At 43.6% G+C, this 20187-nt stretch overlaps 1 protein-coding gene across 13 annotated transcripts in view; it reads left to right on the forward strand.

The window, feature by feature from the left end:
• The window catches only part of HIVEP2 (HIVEP zinc finger 2), a 142849-nt gene extending 127597 nt beyond the window's left edge, over nucleotides 1-15252 (forward strand). For all 13 annotated transcript variants that reach the window (XM_074818904.1, XM_074818901.1, XM_074818905.1 and 10 more), the window contains 4 exons: nucleotides 2399-2574; nucleotides 5189-5290; nucleotides 5849-6759; nucleotides 13574-15252. In XM_074818904.1, the coding sequence (XP_074675005.1) occupies nucleotides 2399-2574; nucleotides 5189-5290; nucleotides 5849-6759; nucleotides 13574-14392 (2008 nt within the window). In that variant the 3' untranslated portion in view covers nucleotides 14393-15252. The remainder of the gene's footprint in view (nucleotides 1-2398; nucleotides 2575-5188; nucleotides 5291-5848; nucleotides 6760-13573) is intronic.
• Nucleotides 15253-20187: the final 4935 nt, after the last annotated feature.

Here is a 20187-nt window from a genome sequence, read left to right on the forward strand (position 1 = left end):
CTGATGGGATATGAAGCAGTGTTCCTCAAAGAAAAGCAGCAATTTGAAGTTCAGTACTTGCTGCAGTATAGTAAGTTGCTAATGGCATGAAGTGAAAAGAAAGGAGGGACAGGGCAACATGCCCGCTCATCTGACATCTAACTTAATAACATTATCAGCTGACAACAAGAGTTCACAGTTTGCTCTTTTATAACTATCAGTTATAGACTCTAATTGAAAATCCCCAATAAAATAACATTTTGGATAGAAATTGCAGGACTCTGAGGCTTGTTAATGCTTTTTAACTCTAGGGTCCCATTCAAATCAAGCTCAGAGCAGCAGTGACCATATTCTTTACATGAAAGTTATGTAGTGGGAAGGAGAAAATTACTAAAAGCTTTGAAGGAGGCATGAGATAATAGTAAGATCTAATATTCCTGCAAGCTAGAAAGATAATCACCATAGACTGTCTTCTGGTGTATCAGGTTTTGGATCAGGTCTTCTTCCAATGTCAAATTTGTGTGTGTCATTTCTCTTACAGTCGTTGTTATGGTGAAACATACTGAGAGAGTCAAGGTCAGTTATGGCCAAGAACTGTCCATATAAATGATGAAGAGAGATCTTGTCTAATTGTCTTTGCGTCCAATGGCATCTGACAGGTGACAGAAGCCAGTGGAATGAGGTCAGACAGAGAAACAGCAGAGATGGAGTAACAGAAAAGCACGTTATAATATGGCATTTATCTTACCAGTATCAATCAGGGGTGATACGGTAGACTCCATCCCAGCAAAATCAGACTGTAAGGAGAGATGAGAAGAAGATAAAATGGCAGTCTTTCAAAGAATAATGGACATTTTTTTCTGTCTGTGGGAGAAAGCCTGGAGGTACTTGATGAAGCAGTGGATAGAGAGATGACTAGGAGTCACTGGCATGTATGTACGAAGGAGAACCTGGGAAATGGGGCAGACAGAAAAGCAGAACCCCAGAAATGTTATACAAAAAAACAACTTACTTGAGAGATGGCTAAATATTAAATGATGTTATGCCAGTTTTGCCCATGGTGCCAGAACAATGAAGGAAAAGGGAGAAGGCCAACTTTATTGGAAAGGAAATGAAAAAAACTAAATTTAGGGATGCACATTTGAAAGAGGAGCTGATGTGTTTAATAGATAACAAGATGGACATGAGACCAGGACAGTGTTTTATGTATTTCTAAGATATTGACTTCAGTATTTATATTGCCAGTGATATAGCTGAACATATGGAAGAAGTGTTCATCTAAGAAAAGCACACTTGAAAAATGTTTCAGCTCTGTAACCCAAAAATTGCCACTTACTTCTTGTAGAGTTATCATCACATCAACAGAATCTTTCACACAGTCCCTTATTTATTTAAAGCGCTGACTGTCAGTACCAGTGGTATTTTGTGGGCTGCGCATCCACAGGGTGACTGAACGTACTTTGTGCTGCTTAGGGAGAGGGCAGTGGAGGACAGAAAAAAATATTATTTCTCAGTTCTTGCAATTTCTGGATTTTACTTCGGGTGAATGAGGATTAAAATTCTCCCTCTAGGGAATGCCCAGGGCTCTTCAAACCTCAGAACAGGCTGAGCAGATCCCCTGGGCCCTTTTAGATTTCAGTATTAACAATTTATCATGAGAGTAAAGGCAATGAACAGCTTTACATAGATTTGCATATCTTATTTATTACCTAAGTACACACTAGTGATCAGCAAAAATAGCATGGAATGCTTACGCCTGTGCTAAGAAAAATTCCTTTAACAGCTTTCTGCTAAGTATGCAGGCTGAAAGTTTCCCATTTTATTTCTAAAGCAGCATGTACCTGAGTGAACTCAACTTGGTGTCCCTTAGGGAGGGATTCATCTTTGGGAACTTCAGACATCTGTAGCGTAAATGCATACGTCCTTGCTAGTCATCTGCATTCCCTTTATGCTTAATGGGGAGACATGGGCATTTCCAGGATGTGATTTATCTGATCCCAAGGGATAAATACACTAAAATAGTTAAATGAGCCGCAAAACGATGCTGTTTTCAGTGGTGGTAGATGCCTGCGTTGTACAAGACTACAGTTAGCTGAAATAAATCCAGCCTGCAGACTGGTATTTGGAGTTGTGCTGTGTCTATAGGAACAGTAGCTAATCTGTTTCCTTACAAGGTGTTTATACTAGTCTCATACTGCAGCCCTTTGGTCTTATACTGTTAAAACACTTTGGGACCAGTGCATTCCCTGAAAGGCAAATACTCTGTGAGTTCCAGACTGAAAATTCAGTATTTCCCATCGACTTCTGTGGATTTGTGATGAGATATATACAGGATTGGGATCAGATGCATAGAGTTGGTGTTTGTGCATGTATGTGACCTAGAGTCTATATGATTTAAATGCCTGCTCTCTTCCGACAGGTATAAATCAAATGAGGATTATGTCTACGTCAGAGGTCGTGGCCGAGGAAAGTACATTTGTGAAGAATGTGGAATTCGCTGCAAAAAGCCAAGCATGCTCAAAAAACATATCCGCACTCATACTGATGTCCGGCCTTATGTATGCAAATTGTGCAATTTTGCCTTCAAAACTAAAGGTACTTGACCCTTTTTGCTGAACTCTTGCCACTTCCCAAACAATCTTGAGCTATTTTGTCATCTGGGATCCAAGCACCCTTTGCAATCAAGGAGAGAATTTTCTTCAGAATAAAATCATTGTGTTTATCTATACAGGACTTCACAGGAGAGGTTTCTTCTGTTTTGTTTAATTGATCCAGGGATTCTGTGAGACTCCAAGACTCCTTGGATAGCTTCATTAAGAGCTATAGGCTCTTGGCTGGTCCATCTGTCTGCAGAGAAAATGTAGTAGCATAAGAACCACCCTTACGAATAATACTTTCTGCCAAAATTGTTACATGGTGCAAATTTTAATTGCAGCAACACTTAAATGCTACCAGGAGAGTACACTTGTTATGACATAATGTAGAAGCAGAGCATCAGCTGCTGAGGAAAACATGCCTTCACTGGCTGTACAGTGGGTCAGTTTCAAGTTTATAAATAATGTATGTCTCCCAGATGGGCCACTCCATCCACTATGGCATTAATTATGAATAGAGATCTGATAGCTTGTGTTCACATGTATTTGTCAGCACAGAAAAAAGCTTCCATTTGTCACCCTGAGGCCACAGATAATGATATTCTTTGGAATTCGGATTGCTGTTGCAACTATCTCCTTAAAAGAAAAAAAATCCTTTTCTTTGGTATCATTTCTTTGTAGCACAGCCCAAATAAGCCTTACATTCTCATTTTCTTAGCTTCTCTTTGGCAGACAAGGGAAACGGATTCTGGTCCCAGTGCGGTGAACTTACGTGAAGGGGGAGAGAGGAAGCTGAAGGAAATTTCTCCCAAGATCCCAGTGCAGCTTCATGGCTGTTTTGAGGATTGAGAATTGTAATAGTTTCCATGACTCCAGCACTTCTTCCTCTGCCAAAGATGGGAATAGCTGATGGATGGTAGTAGACCCATCAACCTAATTTAAGATGAGAACTTTCATGGGGGTGTAGAGACAAAGACAAGGAGCTGCTCATTTGTAGTCCCAATAGACCATCTGGTGAGCTGTTCTCGGATCGCTGTTTACATTTGACATTGCTGGAGGAATGGGTCTTGAGGAGGGACTTGAAGGAGGATTGTGGTTTTGCAGCTGTGTTCAGAGAGGACATTCCAGGCAGAAGAGACGGCATGGAAAGAAATGTGAAATTGCTTGCTGAGGCTGGCATTTCTGGCAGAGAAAAAGAAACAGGGAGGAGGTAGTATGCTATTACACAAGAAGGGCATGAGTAGGAAGAGGCTAAGTTAGCCTTCGAAGTACAAGAAGAGTTTAACTGGTATATTACTGCTTATGAGCAGTTGTCAGCCTCATAACTATTGTTGCTGTTTTGCTGAGAACAGTAAGGGACAGACCTTCAGAGGTACTTAGGTTTTCAGTGTACACCCTGAGCATTTGACCATCCAGAGGCATCACTGGCCAAGTTAGACTTTTCATGCAGTACACAGGCACAATAAGAAACTGGTATTGAGAAGGGAATTATTTTAACTAGCTGGGACTGAAAGACAAGAAGAGAAGAGCCTGGCTTGTGAGCTTCTTAGCACACCTCCACTATGCAACAGAGTGGCTCAGTGTTCCTGCCCCCAGGTTGCATGTGTCACACACGCCATATGGAGATGCTGGTTGGGGTCCCAAAAGCAGCATAGGTACATTCACTTGAGCTAAGAAGCACCATGTCTTGGTATTGGGTTGGGTTTGCTTGTGCCATTCTTTCCCCTTTGGGTGTTGCAAATGTGACTGAAGTGGCTAATGGATTAGAGCAGTATTCTCATTTCTACAGCTTGCGCTTTGTGCTCAAGATTCTTTGCCATGAAAGGTCTCTTGGGGCCAGTCTCAACCCAGTTTTCTTATCTGTGAAAAAACAGACCAAGACAGGCACTCCAGAAAGTCAATAGTCTAGTGTTAGATTGCTCCCTCAGGGAAATGGGAGGTCTGATTTCAAATCCCTGCTGTGTCTGGTTCAGATCTGTACTCCAAAGCAGGGAGCTGAACCTGGATTTCCCACATCCCAGGTGAATGCTGTAAGTACAGCTTCGCTCTGTTCAGAGATTGCAACTAGACAGTAAACTTGCATAGAGAAGTCTCCCATAAATGTCTTTTATGTGGAGTAATTTTGGTTCAAAATGCTTCAAACTCAGAACATTTGGAACCTACATGTGAAGTAAATGGGAGAGCCCGTAGCTGGAAAGTACTACTGTGAAACTAGGAGTGTGATCCCTGAACGACTGGTGTGCATTGGACTTACTTCAATGTCCAGGCAGTCTGTACATATCATGAACTCTGAACTCAGGGACAGATAACATCCAAAAGTGATTTTTTTAGCTTGCCAGGGTACCTAAAGGTCATGTGGAAAATTGGAGAGATGCCTATATACCTCTCAGGACCTAAGTTTAGATTTATTTGAAATTTTTTTTTTTAAGATATAAAAACCCACTGTCATTAAAACAGGCTCTGAGAGCAGTGAGCTGGATGAGCCAGCCCTGTCGTGGGTTTCTTTAAACTAAAAACCCCCATCTGAAGGAAAACAGAGTTAAAATACACCAAAACCTGACTTGGAGAGTGATCTTTGCTGTTGTCCGTTAATTAGATTAATCTCTGATCCATAGGAAATCTGACAAAACATATGAAGTCTAAAGCACACATGAAAAAATGCCTGGAGCTTGGAGTATCAATGACATCCGTAGATGATGCTGAAACTGAAGAAGCAGGTATGTCAGAATGATTTAATTTAGTTGGAATGGCCTCTGGAGTATGCAAATGACTCATTGCACTTCAGCACAGTGGCTGGCATGGGAAAACATATTAAAAGTACTTGGGGCATTTTTTAATTAAGAGGCATCTTTTTAATAAACAGGAAGTATAAAAAATAAATCCAATCCATTTGTGATTTACATTTTTTATTAAGATACATGAGGAGGAGCTGGAAATAAAAGTATGACCTGTTGTCATCTGTCTCGTACAAAGTTCCCAGTATTTTCAATTTAGATGTGACAGATGGCAACATTTAAGCAAAGTTGTAAGTTGGGGTAGGGTGAATTTGCTTTTTATACTTCATTTCAAGTATAGAGTTCTAAGGTATTATCAAGTATAGAGTTCTAAGGTATTATTATGAAAAATTATGATTTGAGACTATGGCTTTATGCAGCCATCCCAGATGAAGAGCGTCCAGTGATGGCAGTGGGTCTGCTGGGTGGGAAATGAATGTGGTGGAAGGTGTAAGAGGTGGGGTGTGCGTTCACCATCGTGACTTGCTCTGGCTGTTTCAGAAAACATGGAGGACATGCAGCAGGAGGCAGAGAAGAGTAGCAACCTGGCAGGCCTGTCAGCAGAGCACCAGTTTTCCGACGCAGAGGAGTCAGATGGCGAGGATGGCGACGACAATGATGATGACGATGAAGATGAGGATGATTTTGATGATACTCAGGGAGACTCGACACCAAAAACCAGATCAAGAAGCACCAGCCCGCAGCCTCCTCGGTTCTCCTCCCTGTCAGTGAATTCGGCTGGGGCATCGCAGGGGGCTTCCCCCGAGGGCTCCCTTTCTGTGGGACACTCCTCCCTCATCAGTTACTTGGTCACCTTACCTAGCATTCAGGTTACTCAGCTTATAACACCGAGCGACTCCTGTGAAGACTCACAGATGACAGAATATCAGAGGTTTTTCCAGAGTAAGAGTACCGATTCAGAGCCCGATAAAGACAGGTTGGACATACCTAGCTGCATGGATGAGGATTACATGCTTTCGTTAGACCCCAGTTCGTCTCCGAGGGACCTCTCACCTTCCAGTCGACAGTCGTCACCTGGCTATGATTCTTCACCCTATAGAGATAACTCACCAAAGAGGTATTTAATGCCAAAAGGGGATTTGTCACCCAGAAGGCATCTGTCACCCCGAAGAGATATTTCACCCATGAGGCACCTTTCCCCACGGAAGGAGGCTGTGCTGAGGAGAGAGTTATCACCAAGACGGGACGTGTCACCAAGACGTCACCTATCACCAAGGAGACCAATGTCACCAGGGAAAGATGCGTCTGTTCGAAGAGATTTGTCTCCTAGGCGAGAGAGGAGATATATGGCCTCCGTTAGAGCAGCGTCTCCCCGGAGGGGCTTATACCATAATCCAGCATTGTCCATGGGTCAATATTTACAGTCTGAGCCTGTTCCAGTGGGGCATTCAGTAAGTATGAAAGAATATTTTTCACTCTTATTGTCAAAACCAGTGCTTTTACCTAATTTGTGCATAGTGTTTTAAAAAACTTTGTAGAAGAAGAAGGCATAAGCTTTAAGCCTTGGTGGGAAGTCCTGGAACCAGTGCAAGAAAGTTGGAATAGATGAGGACTAAGCTGTGATGTTGATTCAGTTAGATGCAGTAGGGTCAATCTAAGGGCCAAATCTTCAATTAGTACAAGCCTGAGTAGCTCCATTAACTTCAATGAAATTAGGCTGGCTTACATTAACTGACCATGTCTTATTATATTTATTTTATATATCTATCTATATATATAACATTATATAATATTATTTTAAAACGGGCCAGGAAGCTTACATGGCGTGTGGGGCTCATTTCTGCACTGTAAAACCTTTTACCTCCCAGACTGTCAGATGGGACCGAGCCCAGATTAGAGTTTAAGGCCCTGATACCGCAGTAAGGTGCCCATCACTGAAGTATTGTTTAATGGAATAAAAACTCTAAAATAAATGGAGCCTCTCGGAATAGCAGGGTGCCCATCAAAATCAGGATCTGTGGCTGGAGTTTAAATGATATTATCATGTCACAGGAGCAGGCAGCTGTCTGCCCCGTGGAAAGCGCCATCACAACTGGCTGTTTCGGCAGGGACGCAACTGTCTGGGTGGAAATGGAAACATGCAAAACTTGCACAACTGCAGTCTGTGCTGTTCCCTTTCAGTAAACCAAGTCTCAGAAACTGCCGACTTGGCACTTTTGACTAGCCCTAGCATTCACAAAACACTCTCTCCACAAATAGATTTGTTCAGAGTTAAGGAACGGCCTCGCTATGTATGCATTTATTTATTTATTTAGTATGCTTCCTTCACCACGTTTCACGTTGCTGCTGCCCTCTCACTGCCTGCCTCATCAGCCCCTATGTGCGGGTTCAACCCTGGCAAGCTGTGACAGGCTCACACTGCCTCAGGGCTCCTGCCTCCCTATCCTCCTCCCAGCAGGGCTCTCCTCCCCACTTCCCCATTGCCAGTCTTCTCACCTCTTTGTGGTGCTTCTCTATAGAGGAGAAGAACCCTTAGCTCACAAAATCAGTATTTTCAGAGCTCTGGGGGAATTTCTCTGTGGAGCCAGGCCGATATGTTGCCTGCACCTGGGAGTGGAGTGAGAGATGCGTCTGGACAAAGGTGGCTGGAGCAGGGATGGACCAAACAGAACCAAGATGCCACCACCCTGACAGACCCAAAAGTGGCTTCCCAACTTTTCAGGGGGATAAGGGAAAGCTGCAACGTGAGCGGCCATGTGTGTAGGAGAGAGCAATGCAGGTACTTCTCCCATATCTTAGACATGGCTCCACGGCCTGGTAGGTTGTTGGGGAGAGCAGTGGAGAGGGGTGGCTGACTAAGCAGTCCTTGAGGAACGACATGCTGAAACCCTGCTGCACTCTTGTAGGAGCGATCACTGAGTAGCTGAGGGAGGATACAAATCCTGCCAGACGTTCTGCTGACATAAAGGAAGCACAAGAAGAGGATAAAGAGGCACCAGTTTAACAGTCATGATGTCTTAGTATCAGATGGAAAGGATTATATGAGACACTACAGCTGACATTGTGCAGGGAGCCCCAGTTCCTAATGTCTCTCATGAGACACTTCCACTGGCATCCTGCAGTAGAGATTTTGGATGTGTGATGATGCTGGCAAAAGGGTATGTAACAGTCACCCTTGGCCGTCTGACAGTTCTTGCTGTAATGTTTGCCTTGTGTGTTATGCACACCTTCCAGCAAGGCGTTTAGCACATTGTAAGCACTTTTAGCACCCTTAGCTCCTCCTTTTGGAAAGTCCACCATGCCAGATGGGCTTTTAACGCTTACCTTATTTTTGAGGTAGGATTAGGCATGTGGCAGTGAAAAACCCAATGTAAAAGATCATTTGTCCTACAGAAAGCATTGGTACCTCAATGGTATGTTGAGTGTTTTGAGAGAGAAGGCCAGACCTCAGTACAGTCACTGGAACCTGAATACAGGCACCACTGGAAGTGGAGCCCAGCCAAATTTAAATGAGGAAATGACAAGTGAGGATGATTGCCCATCTCAACAAATGACTGAAAGGAAGGAAAAATGGATTCCTCACCTCTTGATGCCTTTCTGGAATACATTCTTTAGCCACACAGTAGTTGAGTTTAGGTGAAACACAAGTTATTAAACTCAGTGTGTGGGAAGACAAATGACACCTGAGCTTGCTATAAATGAAAGCTGTCAGAGAACAAAAAGGAATAAAGGCTTCACTTTCAGAGAAGTGAAATCCAGGAAATCAAAACAGGATTAGCAACTGCATCAGTGATGCACATGCCAGTTTACAATCCTGCTTCCTCTTTTGAGAGCTGCATTGTGTTCCCAGCCCTTGCAGGAGTAAGAGTGGATTTGTGCTTCTGGTGCCTGCAGTTCCCAGAAGAGGCCAGTTTTCTTTCTTCTCCACTGAAATGGATGTATTTGCTCTAGTCTCTTTGGCCAGTGCTGGTCTAGTTCCCCTTCATGTTGTTTCCCCTTGAATGTTCATGCACTTTGGTGGTCTTGCGCAAAGAGCTTGTAAAGTGCTCTGGCTTTGAAAGCATCACATAGAAAGCAATTGAAATTATTTCTATAGGAAGTGGAAAAGAGTTTGGGGAAAGTAACTATTTTTGTAGATCATACAAAAATACTGAAAAATATGCTTTTTTTTTCTTTGGCAGTTAATAACAGGATACACTCTTGCAACAGGATACTCTCTCCAAAGTAGCCTAAGGCTCTGGTTGATGTTGGTGCACATTTGGCTTTGGCAAGTTAAATTGTCATCTTTGAATTCAAAGGCAGATCCCCGTTGCTCTCTACATATATTCAGGATCTTCTGTCAATGCCAGAGGTTTCTCTTCTTTCTGAGGAGGCTGGTGCCATTATCAAAGGGCTCTGATTCTTCTCCTCAGTCATTTTACGTCAGTCCTGAGAGAAAGAGGAGAGATGGGAAGGCTGCTTTTGTTCACCCTGAGTGCACCTCTGTTAACATTTTAGTTTGGATCAGGCATACCTCTCTCTTCTCACATTTATTGTGCTTTGACTCACGTTGCAGTGCAGTCTTGGAATAAGTGACCTGGATTGTTTTCAGGTGAAATTAAACTGAAAAATGTGCTCCAGGAGTGCAGCAGGTGCACTTAAACTGTGAGTGGGCATTCAAGTGAGTGAGAAGAGACCACACAGGGTTAGTCCAAAGCAAACTTCACCTCCAGCCCCACAATACTGATATTGTGAACACGGGATCCAGCACCAACTGTTTCACTCTGTTCCTGCTTGTCCCCACTCCTAGTGCACCCCGCCACTTCCTACTGCGGACCAGAGCTTTTGCTGCTTCTACCAGTCCCAGGGCTAGACACCATGAGGCTGTGAAGGTATCTTGCTGTGGGTGGCACAAACTTGGCCCTAGCAACTGTTTTAGCTTCTAGGAGGCAGTAGATTTTGCTTATCTTGCTGTTTTGTGGCACCTCTCATTTATTTTGAAGTCTGAAGCCTCTCAATACATCCCGAAGGACTGAAGGGAGTTAGGTACCTCTTGAAAATTGATAGGACTTAAGGTTCTTTGATCATCCCAGACATATGGATATTAAATCCCTTCCCAGTCACTCAGTACTTTATCATCTTGAGTGAAATGGATTCCTGTACAGAGAGCCAGGATAAAAAGTTTATTTAGAAATAAAAATTTCTAAAGTCCAGGTAGACTAAATAAGTCCACTGGTGTGTGTGGGGTGCTATGGTGCATTCTCAGTAGGACTGCAAGTCGAGCTGATCCTGAAACTGAAGTCCGCACAGATTTATAGTCACTTTATTAAGCATCATGTCTTTTAGAAAGCACATTGGTAATATGCTCTGTTACTGAATTTCACAGTAGAGTTCAACATCTTCTGTTTTTTAACTTTAAAAAGCTTCAAGTACGTTATGATATGGTAATCAAAGAGATTGTTTTTCACCCACCATCTTTTTGCAAGCTGTGGTCTGAGGCTGCCAGGAGGATGTCTGTGAAGGGTGCTTGGCTTTGAAATGCAATCTTCCTCTTATTCCCCCACAGCCTGTTTTGGGTGATATACCAGATACAGGGTAAACCCCGTCTCATCCCTGAGGCATTCTGGGGGACCTGTGAAGCTGGGTATGGCTTTGCTCAGAGGTGTGGTGTGGTAGTCTAGCTTTATGACCAGGTCAGAGAGTTTAGTGAAAAGCTCCTACAGAATACTGTTGCTTGGGAAATTATATGTCACCTGGAGTTAGAGGGAAATATGCTAAACTGCAACAAATGAGAATTAACAGGAAACGAACTGGATTCCCATTACCTGACAAAGAGAGGAGCTCATCTCCCTGCACTGGCAGCAACCCATTCTGACAGCACTGCAGAAAGATACCATGACTTTCTGCACTGTGCTCAGTGATGGGATCTAATACTCACCCTGTCAACAGAATAAAGTAATTGGGTTTTCAAGATGTTGGTTAAAAGAAGACAGCTCCTCTAATATTCAGTCTTTCCCCATCATTCATATATGTGTGTCTGCTTGTAGGTATGAAAATGCTAGATATGGGTAAAGGAAATAAAAGCAGGGTAAGAGGTATGAACATTTATTAATGCCTGTAACCATTTATGTTGGCCTTTTTCAAACTTATCTGCCAGAGCTAGAGAAGGATAATCCAATATATGCTCAGCCAGGCTTGGAAGGCATCCAGTGGACATGCACACACTATCAATGTCTATGTAAAAATTAGGCATATGAGACATATATTGGATCATACTGCTGATCTTGAAACGTATAGCAGTTTCTATCATGTTAGCCACCTCTGTCCACCATAGACAGGCTGTTGCTCTATTCCCTTTTGAAACTGTCAGGGTACAATATGAAGGCAGTGTCTTTCTCAGTTAGAGATTTGTGTGTGACTACGTTTGTTCTTTGATGAGTTTTACTCCTTTTATTGGTTGCTTTTACTCTGTTCCCCTTAGCCCAAGTTCACATCAGATGCAATAGTGATAAGTATCAGGGCTTAGGAAACAGCCAAGAGGACAGTGTGACTGAGAAACAAGTTGACAGACCAAAGATGGAAAAAAAAAGGGGCAAGCAGCTGTGCAGAGGTGAGGTTAGCGATAGGAAGGACTGACAGGGTAGGTGAACTATGTCTTGTGGCTTGGCAACTGCAGTTTATTCTGTAAATTTTTCCCTGTTCAGCAGTATAACGTGCTGTCACTGTGCTTTCTTATGACAGTTTCTCTTTTATGAGACTCAAGTGTCTCACTTTCTGAATAGGAAAATTCCCAACATAGATTAGCCTCTGAATAATAACATCTCCTAAGTTTGAGTCTGATGATTATAGGTCACCCTTCCTGTCTCGACGTTGATTTCTATCAAACAGGACAAAGCATCTGAGCACAGTGAGATTGAGCCCCTGGGTAGCACAGAAATGGAATCTTTAATTGCCCCCTAAACCAGTTCCCTGGGATGGGATCAAGAGGTTGCTTAATGCCTTGAGAACTAGGAATTCCCAGCAGTGAAGTGCTGCCACTTTAGCGCATTGGCATTTAGCAGCGCAGTCCTCAGGCTGCCACACCAAGACTGTGGTAGCAGTACAGCTCTGGGGCAATTGATAGGTGTTTGGTCAATTTGCAGAGCAGAGATGAGCATTTTTGTTCATTTAATTTCCTGTGGGAGTCCCCAAGAGTTGTGTGGCCAAATCCCACACACAATTATGAAAATGTCATCCTGCACTTCTGTCATCGTTATTTCTCTGGTCAGCAGTAAATGGTACTTAATCATCAGATGGAAAACAAATTTTAAAAGTTAAGAATGAAAAAAAGAGAAACCCAAAAGCCCAGGGCATATTTAATACTGAGTGGAGATGGAGCTATTAATTCTTCCAAGCCAGGAACTAATGGGAAGGCACTGAAAATGTCAATATTGCAAGATTGGTTTTTATTAGCCGTTACAAAATCCCTCATTCTTCTCAATCCCATTATGAGTGGGTGAGTCTCCCTGCAACAGAATCATCACTTGCACTCACAGCCAGTGCCTGTGCTTTTGTTATTATTTGTTGTTTACACTACAGATAGACCAGAGTGGTGTTCCATTGTCTTAATGACTATAAAAATTTGGGTCTTCATCGTACAGAGGCACTTGAACTTCCATGGAAATACCCGTCCCCTTTCATCAAGGATTGGGTAAAGCTCATGGGGAGCAAGTGCCTTCTCTGGGGCTCCAGAGCAGGATCTTTCAGCAAGCAGAAAATACATACATGCAGTCAGATTTTTCCCATACTGCCAAGCAGTGGTGGCGAGCAGGGAGTGTTCGGATGTGTATTTCTCTGCAACAAAGTCTTGACACCCAGCGTGGGCTGCCAATACCAGCACAGTTTGCACAGTTTGCCAAAAGAGAGGGTAAGATGGATCTCCTGGCCAAATTTCTCCTGGGGAATGAAACTCTATCTACCCCAAATTCTCTCTGCAGTTTCAGTTGAATATAATACTCTTCACTTCCTGACCTAAATTGCTGCATTGTGTTGCTGAACACTCTTAAATAGCTGCTGCCTTTCACCTCAGAGGCATGAGCCCTGTAGGGCTGAGCTAAGCAAAACCTCCTCTGTTGTTTGGATAAGCAATTAGTGGAGTTTTCCAAATGCTTTGGGATCCATCTGGATGAAAGGTGCTGCATGAATGGGAGGTTGTGTTAGACAGGAAAGCAGATAGGTGGTTTGGCAGCCAGACAAGAATTTCACCAGTAGCAGCACTGACATTTCTTTTGTTTTTTCTGGTTACAGAGAAGGGGGTTGTCTCAGGGGCCTTACTTCAACATATATGGAGAAAAAGGAGGTATGGAGCACCGTGGGTCTAGCCCGTTCCCTGAAGGTCCGAGCGACTACGTCTTCAGTCATCTCCCACTACACTCCCAGCAGCAGATCCGAGCACCCATCCCCATGATGCCTATCGGGGGTATCCAGATGGTCCATTCAGTACCGGTGGCCCTTTCAGGTTTACATTCTCCGTCCACTCTGGCCCTGCAGAGGGAGGGCTCTGAGGAGAAGCAAAGAGGAACTGCGGAAATCCTTACAAAAGAATCATATAGTATTTCTAAGCACCACGAGAAACGTACCTCTCCGCACAGCTTGCACCCCACCACTCCCTCCAGCGCGCCCTCCTCTCCGTTGCTGTTGCTGACGCAAAGCACGTCGGAGGACAGTGTTGTAGCTACCGAGAGGGAGCAGGAGGAGAACATACAGACTTGTACAAAAGCCATAGCCTCTCTGCGAATCGCCACAGAAGAAGCCGTTCTGCACGGGGCGGAGCAGCTGCAGAGGCCTTCTGAGCCTCACCAGAAACCCTTAGAAAGTGCACATTTTAGCATTAAACACTTTAGTGGATCTGAGCCAGGCCAGACCTGTGCTTCAGCCACCCATCCTGACTTGCACGGTGGTGAACAGGACAGTTTTGGTACATCACAGACTGTGTTAGCTCATCCCACCTTTTACAGCAAGAGCTTTGTGGACGTCCGGCAGTTGGGCTTTCACAGCAGGAACGACCCCCCATCAAGCACACAGGAAAGAAAAGATCCGTCATCTGAGAAGAGCAAGCCACATTGATCTGAGATGCATGGAGACTTTCACCCATACATTTACCCCACTTTTTTTTTTTTTTCTAGAGATAGAAGAAGTATCCAACTTTACAGCATGCCTGTTCTAAGTTACAGTAGTTTGCTATTATATATACTTTTGTTATATCAAAAGAATTAGATAAAATAACAAGTCATCATGAGCCTGACCAAAACTAAATTTGAAATTCTTATTGGGTCTGGTACTTTTAAATTGTACAGATGTTTGTGCCTTTTCTTTACTTTGCTTATATTCTTATAAGCATTTTTTTAGCAGTAATTTGTACATATTTTAGAATTTGTGTATCTGCTTTGTAATAAATGTAATTTCTTTCCTTTTTTGGACACTTGGATCTAAATGATGTAAAGCAAAACGGCATCAATATATGTGAGGTTGCACTAAAACATATTTTTATATGATTAAAACTGAACAGCTTTTATGTACAGCTCTGATTCTGTAATACTAATATTTATTTACTTTGTTTCATAAATTGTAAATTTTTTTCTTAATGTTGTGGATTGCTTTTCTATGTGAAGCATGGGATTTACTGTTGCGTAATTAGAACAAAATGTATATTGTAAAACAAGATATTTAAACTAGAGTATCTTATCTTATTCTGCACTTATGCATTAGTTAAAAAAAAAAGATAAAGGATGTATCAGTCAGTTCTTAACTCTTGTAATTTTTTTTTGTCTCTTGTTTGCTGGATTGACTATAACTTAAGTGCTGATTGTGATTTTAAACTGAATAGTACCGTAAAGCATTAAAGTAAAACAATGTGCTATTGTGAGTTTTTTCAAAGCTTTATAAAACAGTTATAAACATATTAAAAGTATTTGGTCTTATGTGAACATGTTGATCTATATACTCCTTTAAAAAGCTATGAGAAAACATTCCACCCCATGTAAATACGTGCAGGTGCATCCCCGGTGCTGTCTGTAACTCACCGGGACAGGCGAGGTTTGCTGTGCTGCCAGGCATGGAGCCAGGGCACTGCTGGCTGCCGGGGGACAGAGTCCGGCCATGGCACGACCCGCTCCCTGGCCTCCAGCGGCGGGGTGGCAAGGCCCCTACGGCCGCCCGGGGCTGGGCGAGGAGCTGGCCTGTGGGCTGGAGAAGCAGCGCCCTGCCAAGCCCCAGCAGTCCCCTGCTCATGAGGGCTGACCCTGGGGCGTAGGTGTCATGCAGAGGTGCCCCGGCGTGTGAGAGAGGGTTTTGGAGCAGGAAGAAAAGGTGTTTCCGTGCATTTGAACACCACGGCTGGTCATTCCCTGCTGTGGTGTCTGGGTCAGCTTCAGGGGAGGCTCCCATCCCATCCCGTCCCATCCCATCCCATCCCATCCCGTCCCGTCCCGTCCCGTCCCGTCCCGTCCCGTCCCGTCCCGTCCTGTACCCCCATCCTGCGGGTGGAGGAGCGTGGCCCTGCCAGCGAGGCAGAGAGCACCGCCACCCCGGCCTCTTCAAGGAGTGGAATTCATGGGCAAGAAAGGCACAGTCTTCCAGAGCAGGGTTTCCATCTGGGTGAGGTTTGCTCCAGAAGAAAGTCAGGAGGAGTCCGGGCTTGTGTTTGAACACGTGTGGTGGGTTACTACTACCACCAGCAGCACGCACACGTGTGCACACACACACTCAAACACACACATGCACACACACAGATGAAAGAAACCAACGACCTGGATTATATTTTGTGCTATTTAGTGGATTATAAATATGTGAAACCAAGTTTGTATATTGACTTACAATACATTTAAGGAGTGTTCTTTAAAAAGAAATAAATATACAGTTACATGCATGAGGTGTCTAGTTTTCATGTGTTCTTTGATTTTCCAAGTTTATTTGCATTCCAGTATATTGCCAGAACCTTGTATTTCCAAGCACTGCTTTCCCACACAAGGAGTGCCCTTAAGAATGTGAGCAGCAGTGAAAAATGCGGATCATCTTTTGGCCTCCTCAGATATTATTAAACTAAACCAGTTTATTTCTCCAGTAATACCATGTGGGGGCAGAACCACAGCTGGTATGTTGTCACAATTCTAGATGATGGCATGTGACGAGCATAATACCGTAACAGACGGGGACTGCTTCTAACCATTAAAGGTTAGATTCTCATAGCCATTGCAGTGCTCCTACCTTTATTCCAGATCATTATGGTAAACTTGCCAAGATAAGTGCATGCCAGAAAACTGGCTCATCTCAGACTGGAGAGAGGAGAAGCAGTATATGTAGTTGGAGGCGAGCAGCTTGTTGGATCATGCTTCCATAAAAAAAGCAGAAGTAGTTACACATTTTAAATAAACAAGCCTTATCTGATAAAAGCCTCTCTCTTCTCCTTGGCTGCATGGCTGTACTGAGAACAAAATGCTCTGCACAATGATCAGCTAATCAGGTAATCGCAGATATTTTATTAAGAGGGAAACAGGCAGCCCCCGATGATAAATGCTTTATTAACATTGCCTTTATAAGCAACCCCCTTACTGTGGGAGTTACCTCTGGCTTGTTTGATTATTTTAATTAATTTGCAGCTGCAATCTACCATCCACCTTTTCAGCCTTGGGGCATTTCTTTTTTTTATAATCATTGAGCAAGTATCACTGAAATTACATGTGATATTTTTGGGTTACAATGGAGCAACCCTAAAGAGGTTTCGGGTACTTATAACCTTAATTGTATTTTCTTAATGAGTTAATGTTTATACAGTGCTTTGAAAAAAACCATATCCTCAGCCTAGGCATTGATGATGACCACTTTTCATGCTTTGGAAGTGGTGTGGAGGGGGAAGGCAAACATGTCTGGCAAAATTTTCTCAGGCACGATCAATTTTCGGAACCGACATAGCGGGTGCAGCAACCAGGACGGGGGGCAGATAATTTGATGAGCGCTCCTCCTGCTTTCCCCAGTACAGCCCCCTCAGGGCCGCCAGCAGTAATGGTGGCATGGGGCCGCGCTTGTGCCTTGCTGTGCTGAGCCAACGCACCGCGCCTCAAGCCTCTGGGCTGGGGCTCCGCGCTGCGGGAGCGCAGCTGCATGGCGCCTGGCCGGGGCCGTTGGGCTCCGGGCAAGACTGGCGGCACCTGTGTGTGCTGACAGCCCCTCTAAGGGTGATGGGGAGGGGGTTCCTCCAAGATGCTTGCTGCGGTGGGTGCACGTAGGACTGATGGGACCAAGAAGAGTAACTCTGAGGTCTCTGGTGTAAAAGCGCTGTTTTTAAAAGGGATGAAAATAAGAGATTTAACAGGGTCCTCTAGAAAACTGCAGAACAGAATGAGGATTTTTATATGCAGTGTGCTATAGAATTTCTAAGTCAGGAATATAATTACCTATTATATTGTTCAAGGAGGTTATAATTTTCTATGAAGATCCATATGTCTTTTCTGTAAAGCACAAGGGAAATACAGATGCTCTGGCAAGCTCTAGTCCCTTCTCACAGAATACTGTCACCAGAGTCACTTCAGGATTTATTTGCGTCAGCAAAGCAGAGAGTGTATTGGTCTCATATAACTGCCTGCACAATCCTCTTATGAAGCTTTAGATTCTGACTCAGGGTAGTAACTCCACTGCATGTTAAATACCTTTATGTGGACTTCCCTGCTACAGGACATGTTGCCAGCAGTGGATAAGAATTAGCACCAATAAAGGACATCATTAGCTATAACAGACCCAAATGGAGTCAAGCAACTTAAATACAAAATTTTGATCCAAGAATGCTGCAGTCAGCTCCCGTTTAACCCCAGCAGCACCTAGACTTACAAGGTGCCTCCTTGTTTGAAGTTGTTTCCTGCTTCTGGGCATGAGCTGAACTTCTGTCCTCAGAACTGCTTCATGCCTCTTCCCCTCTCAATCTGACCCAGACACCAGAAACTACATATTTCTTGGCCTCAATCCCCCAAGGGACCTGCCCTACTGAGTAGGTCTTTGAAAATACCTGACATATGATGAAATGTGCCTTCCTGTTGAATTATACTTCTGGCAAGTGCTGTCACTACTTCTTACAGATTAGCCTAATGACTTGGTCCCGCTCCCTGGGTATCTAAAAAACCACTAAAATCTGTGCTGAAACAGGCTAGATCAACGTCTCCAGTCTCCTAGGAGAGGTCCTAAGTACCCTATGAAGAGTAGAAGAGTATTTTCTTTCCTGCTGAAGTTCTGCTACTATGAAGCAAAAATTTCAAGATTCATTGGATCATCAAGATTGCAGACTATTGTTCCCAAGAAAAAAAGCTGTTTAGATGTGCCCTGCTCAACAGGGAGAGAGCCATCAGGAAGGCCAGTGAATAGAGTGGTGTGACAGAGACTTTAAAGGACAAGGACTGAGCTCAAGCAGCTCCCTGCCCGCAGCCTTCTAGAGAGCAGAGTTTCAAACATGCTTCCTACTTAGCATCCACCTCCTCTCTGAGGTGGCTGACTCTTGCATGTCCAACAGAGGGGGGCCGGGTGACAAACTTAGCAGTTCAGGGCTTCAGAGCGAGGACCAAGCCCCAAAAATTAGGTGCTGCAATGCCTGATCCTTTATTGGGTTTTGCCCTAAAGAGCTCAGGGAGAACAAGCCTTATTGAGTTATTCCACTGCACGGTGGGACAAGTCAATGGGAGTTATCCTTTTAAGTCATTTAGCCACCTCTGAAAATCCCAATCAATATTCTCTAAAGAATGTCCATAAAGTAAATCCAGGATATTCAATGCAAAACCTGCACAGCACATCATGTATTTTAGTTTAGCTATTTTTTTTCAGTCAAATTGCCTGCATGAAAAAATCAGCAGTCTGTGTACTAATTGAGTTTATTACTGTGATGATGTCCCTGTGCCCTTTTCTCATACACAGATTACACATACTAAACACAGACCCTGAACATATGCTTACTGTAGGCTCAATTTAAGATGAAAGTGCTGGATAGTTTGACTTGTTCTGCAATTATTCTTGGGGGCTTTGCATATGCTACATCTGTCACGTGTGTTTGTGCTATCTTTAATATGCCTGCTTTTAATGGGATTTGGTACCACTGATAGCACCAGGAATGTGAGAAACAGCTTTCACTGTGAAACACTTGGCTTCTGCCCCTATGTGATGCCCACATGAGCTATAAGAAGCTGATTTGTTGTGTGTACATAAGTCTTTTCCAAATGATTGTGCTTTGTGAGGAAAACTCTTTTTAAGAGTTTCTTTAATTTGTGAGTATAGACGTGCTCCGTACATATGGTTCATATGTGTAGGACTTTATTAGGCATGTGATTGAATTTAAGCAAAAGAGAAATGTCTCTACCTTTTTATACAGGATAATCTTGAGCTGGATCACTGTGAAGGCAGAGCTGGATTAAACTCATCCTTGGGAGCAGACCTCTGCAAGGACCATGAAACACTGGCATCCCTCTAAAGGATGAATTGACATTCAGGGACTGCTGGTTCTCCATGCTGGCAACTGGCTGCGCATAGTGACCAGGTGTTGCTCTCCCTGCAGCTTTAAGAAATGGGGTTGACCTCCTATTGTGCTGTGCATTGCTGTATGTTGTAAAATCATCTCCTACAGGCAATGTCCTCACCCAACGTGCATCAAGCTAATCTCCAGTGGTGCTGGTGCATCTCTGCTGCAGAGCAGCCAAGGGACTCTGGGAGCCTAACACCTCTGAGGTCTGTTCAAGCATACAAATAACCTGCAGGATCTTGACTGCTTGCAGGCTGGACTGCAGGCTGGTGGGAGCAGTGGTAGAAGAAAACAACAATTTTTTGAAAAAACAGTAAAAATTTCTGCTCTAGTGAGTTTCTCTGTTTTTCTGCATTGTATGAATATTCAT

The sequence above is a fragment of the Strix aluco genome, chromosome 3 (assembly GCF_031877795.1).
Source record: "Strix aluco isolate bStrAlu1 chromosome 3, bStrAlu1.hap1, whole genome shotgun sequence".
NCBI classification, from domain to species: Eukaryota; Metazoa; Chordata; class Aves; order Strigiformes; family Strigidae; genus Strix; species Strix aluco.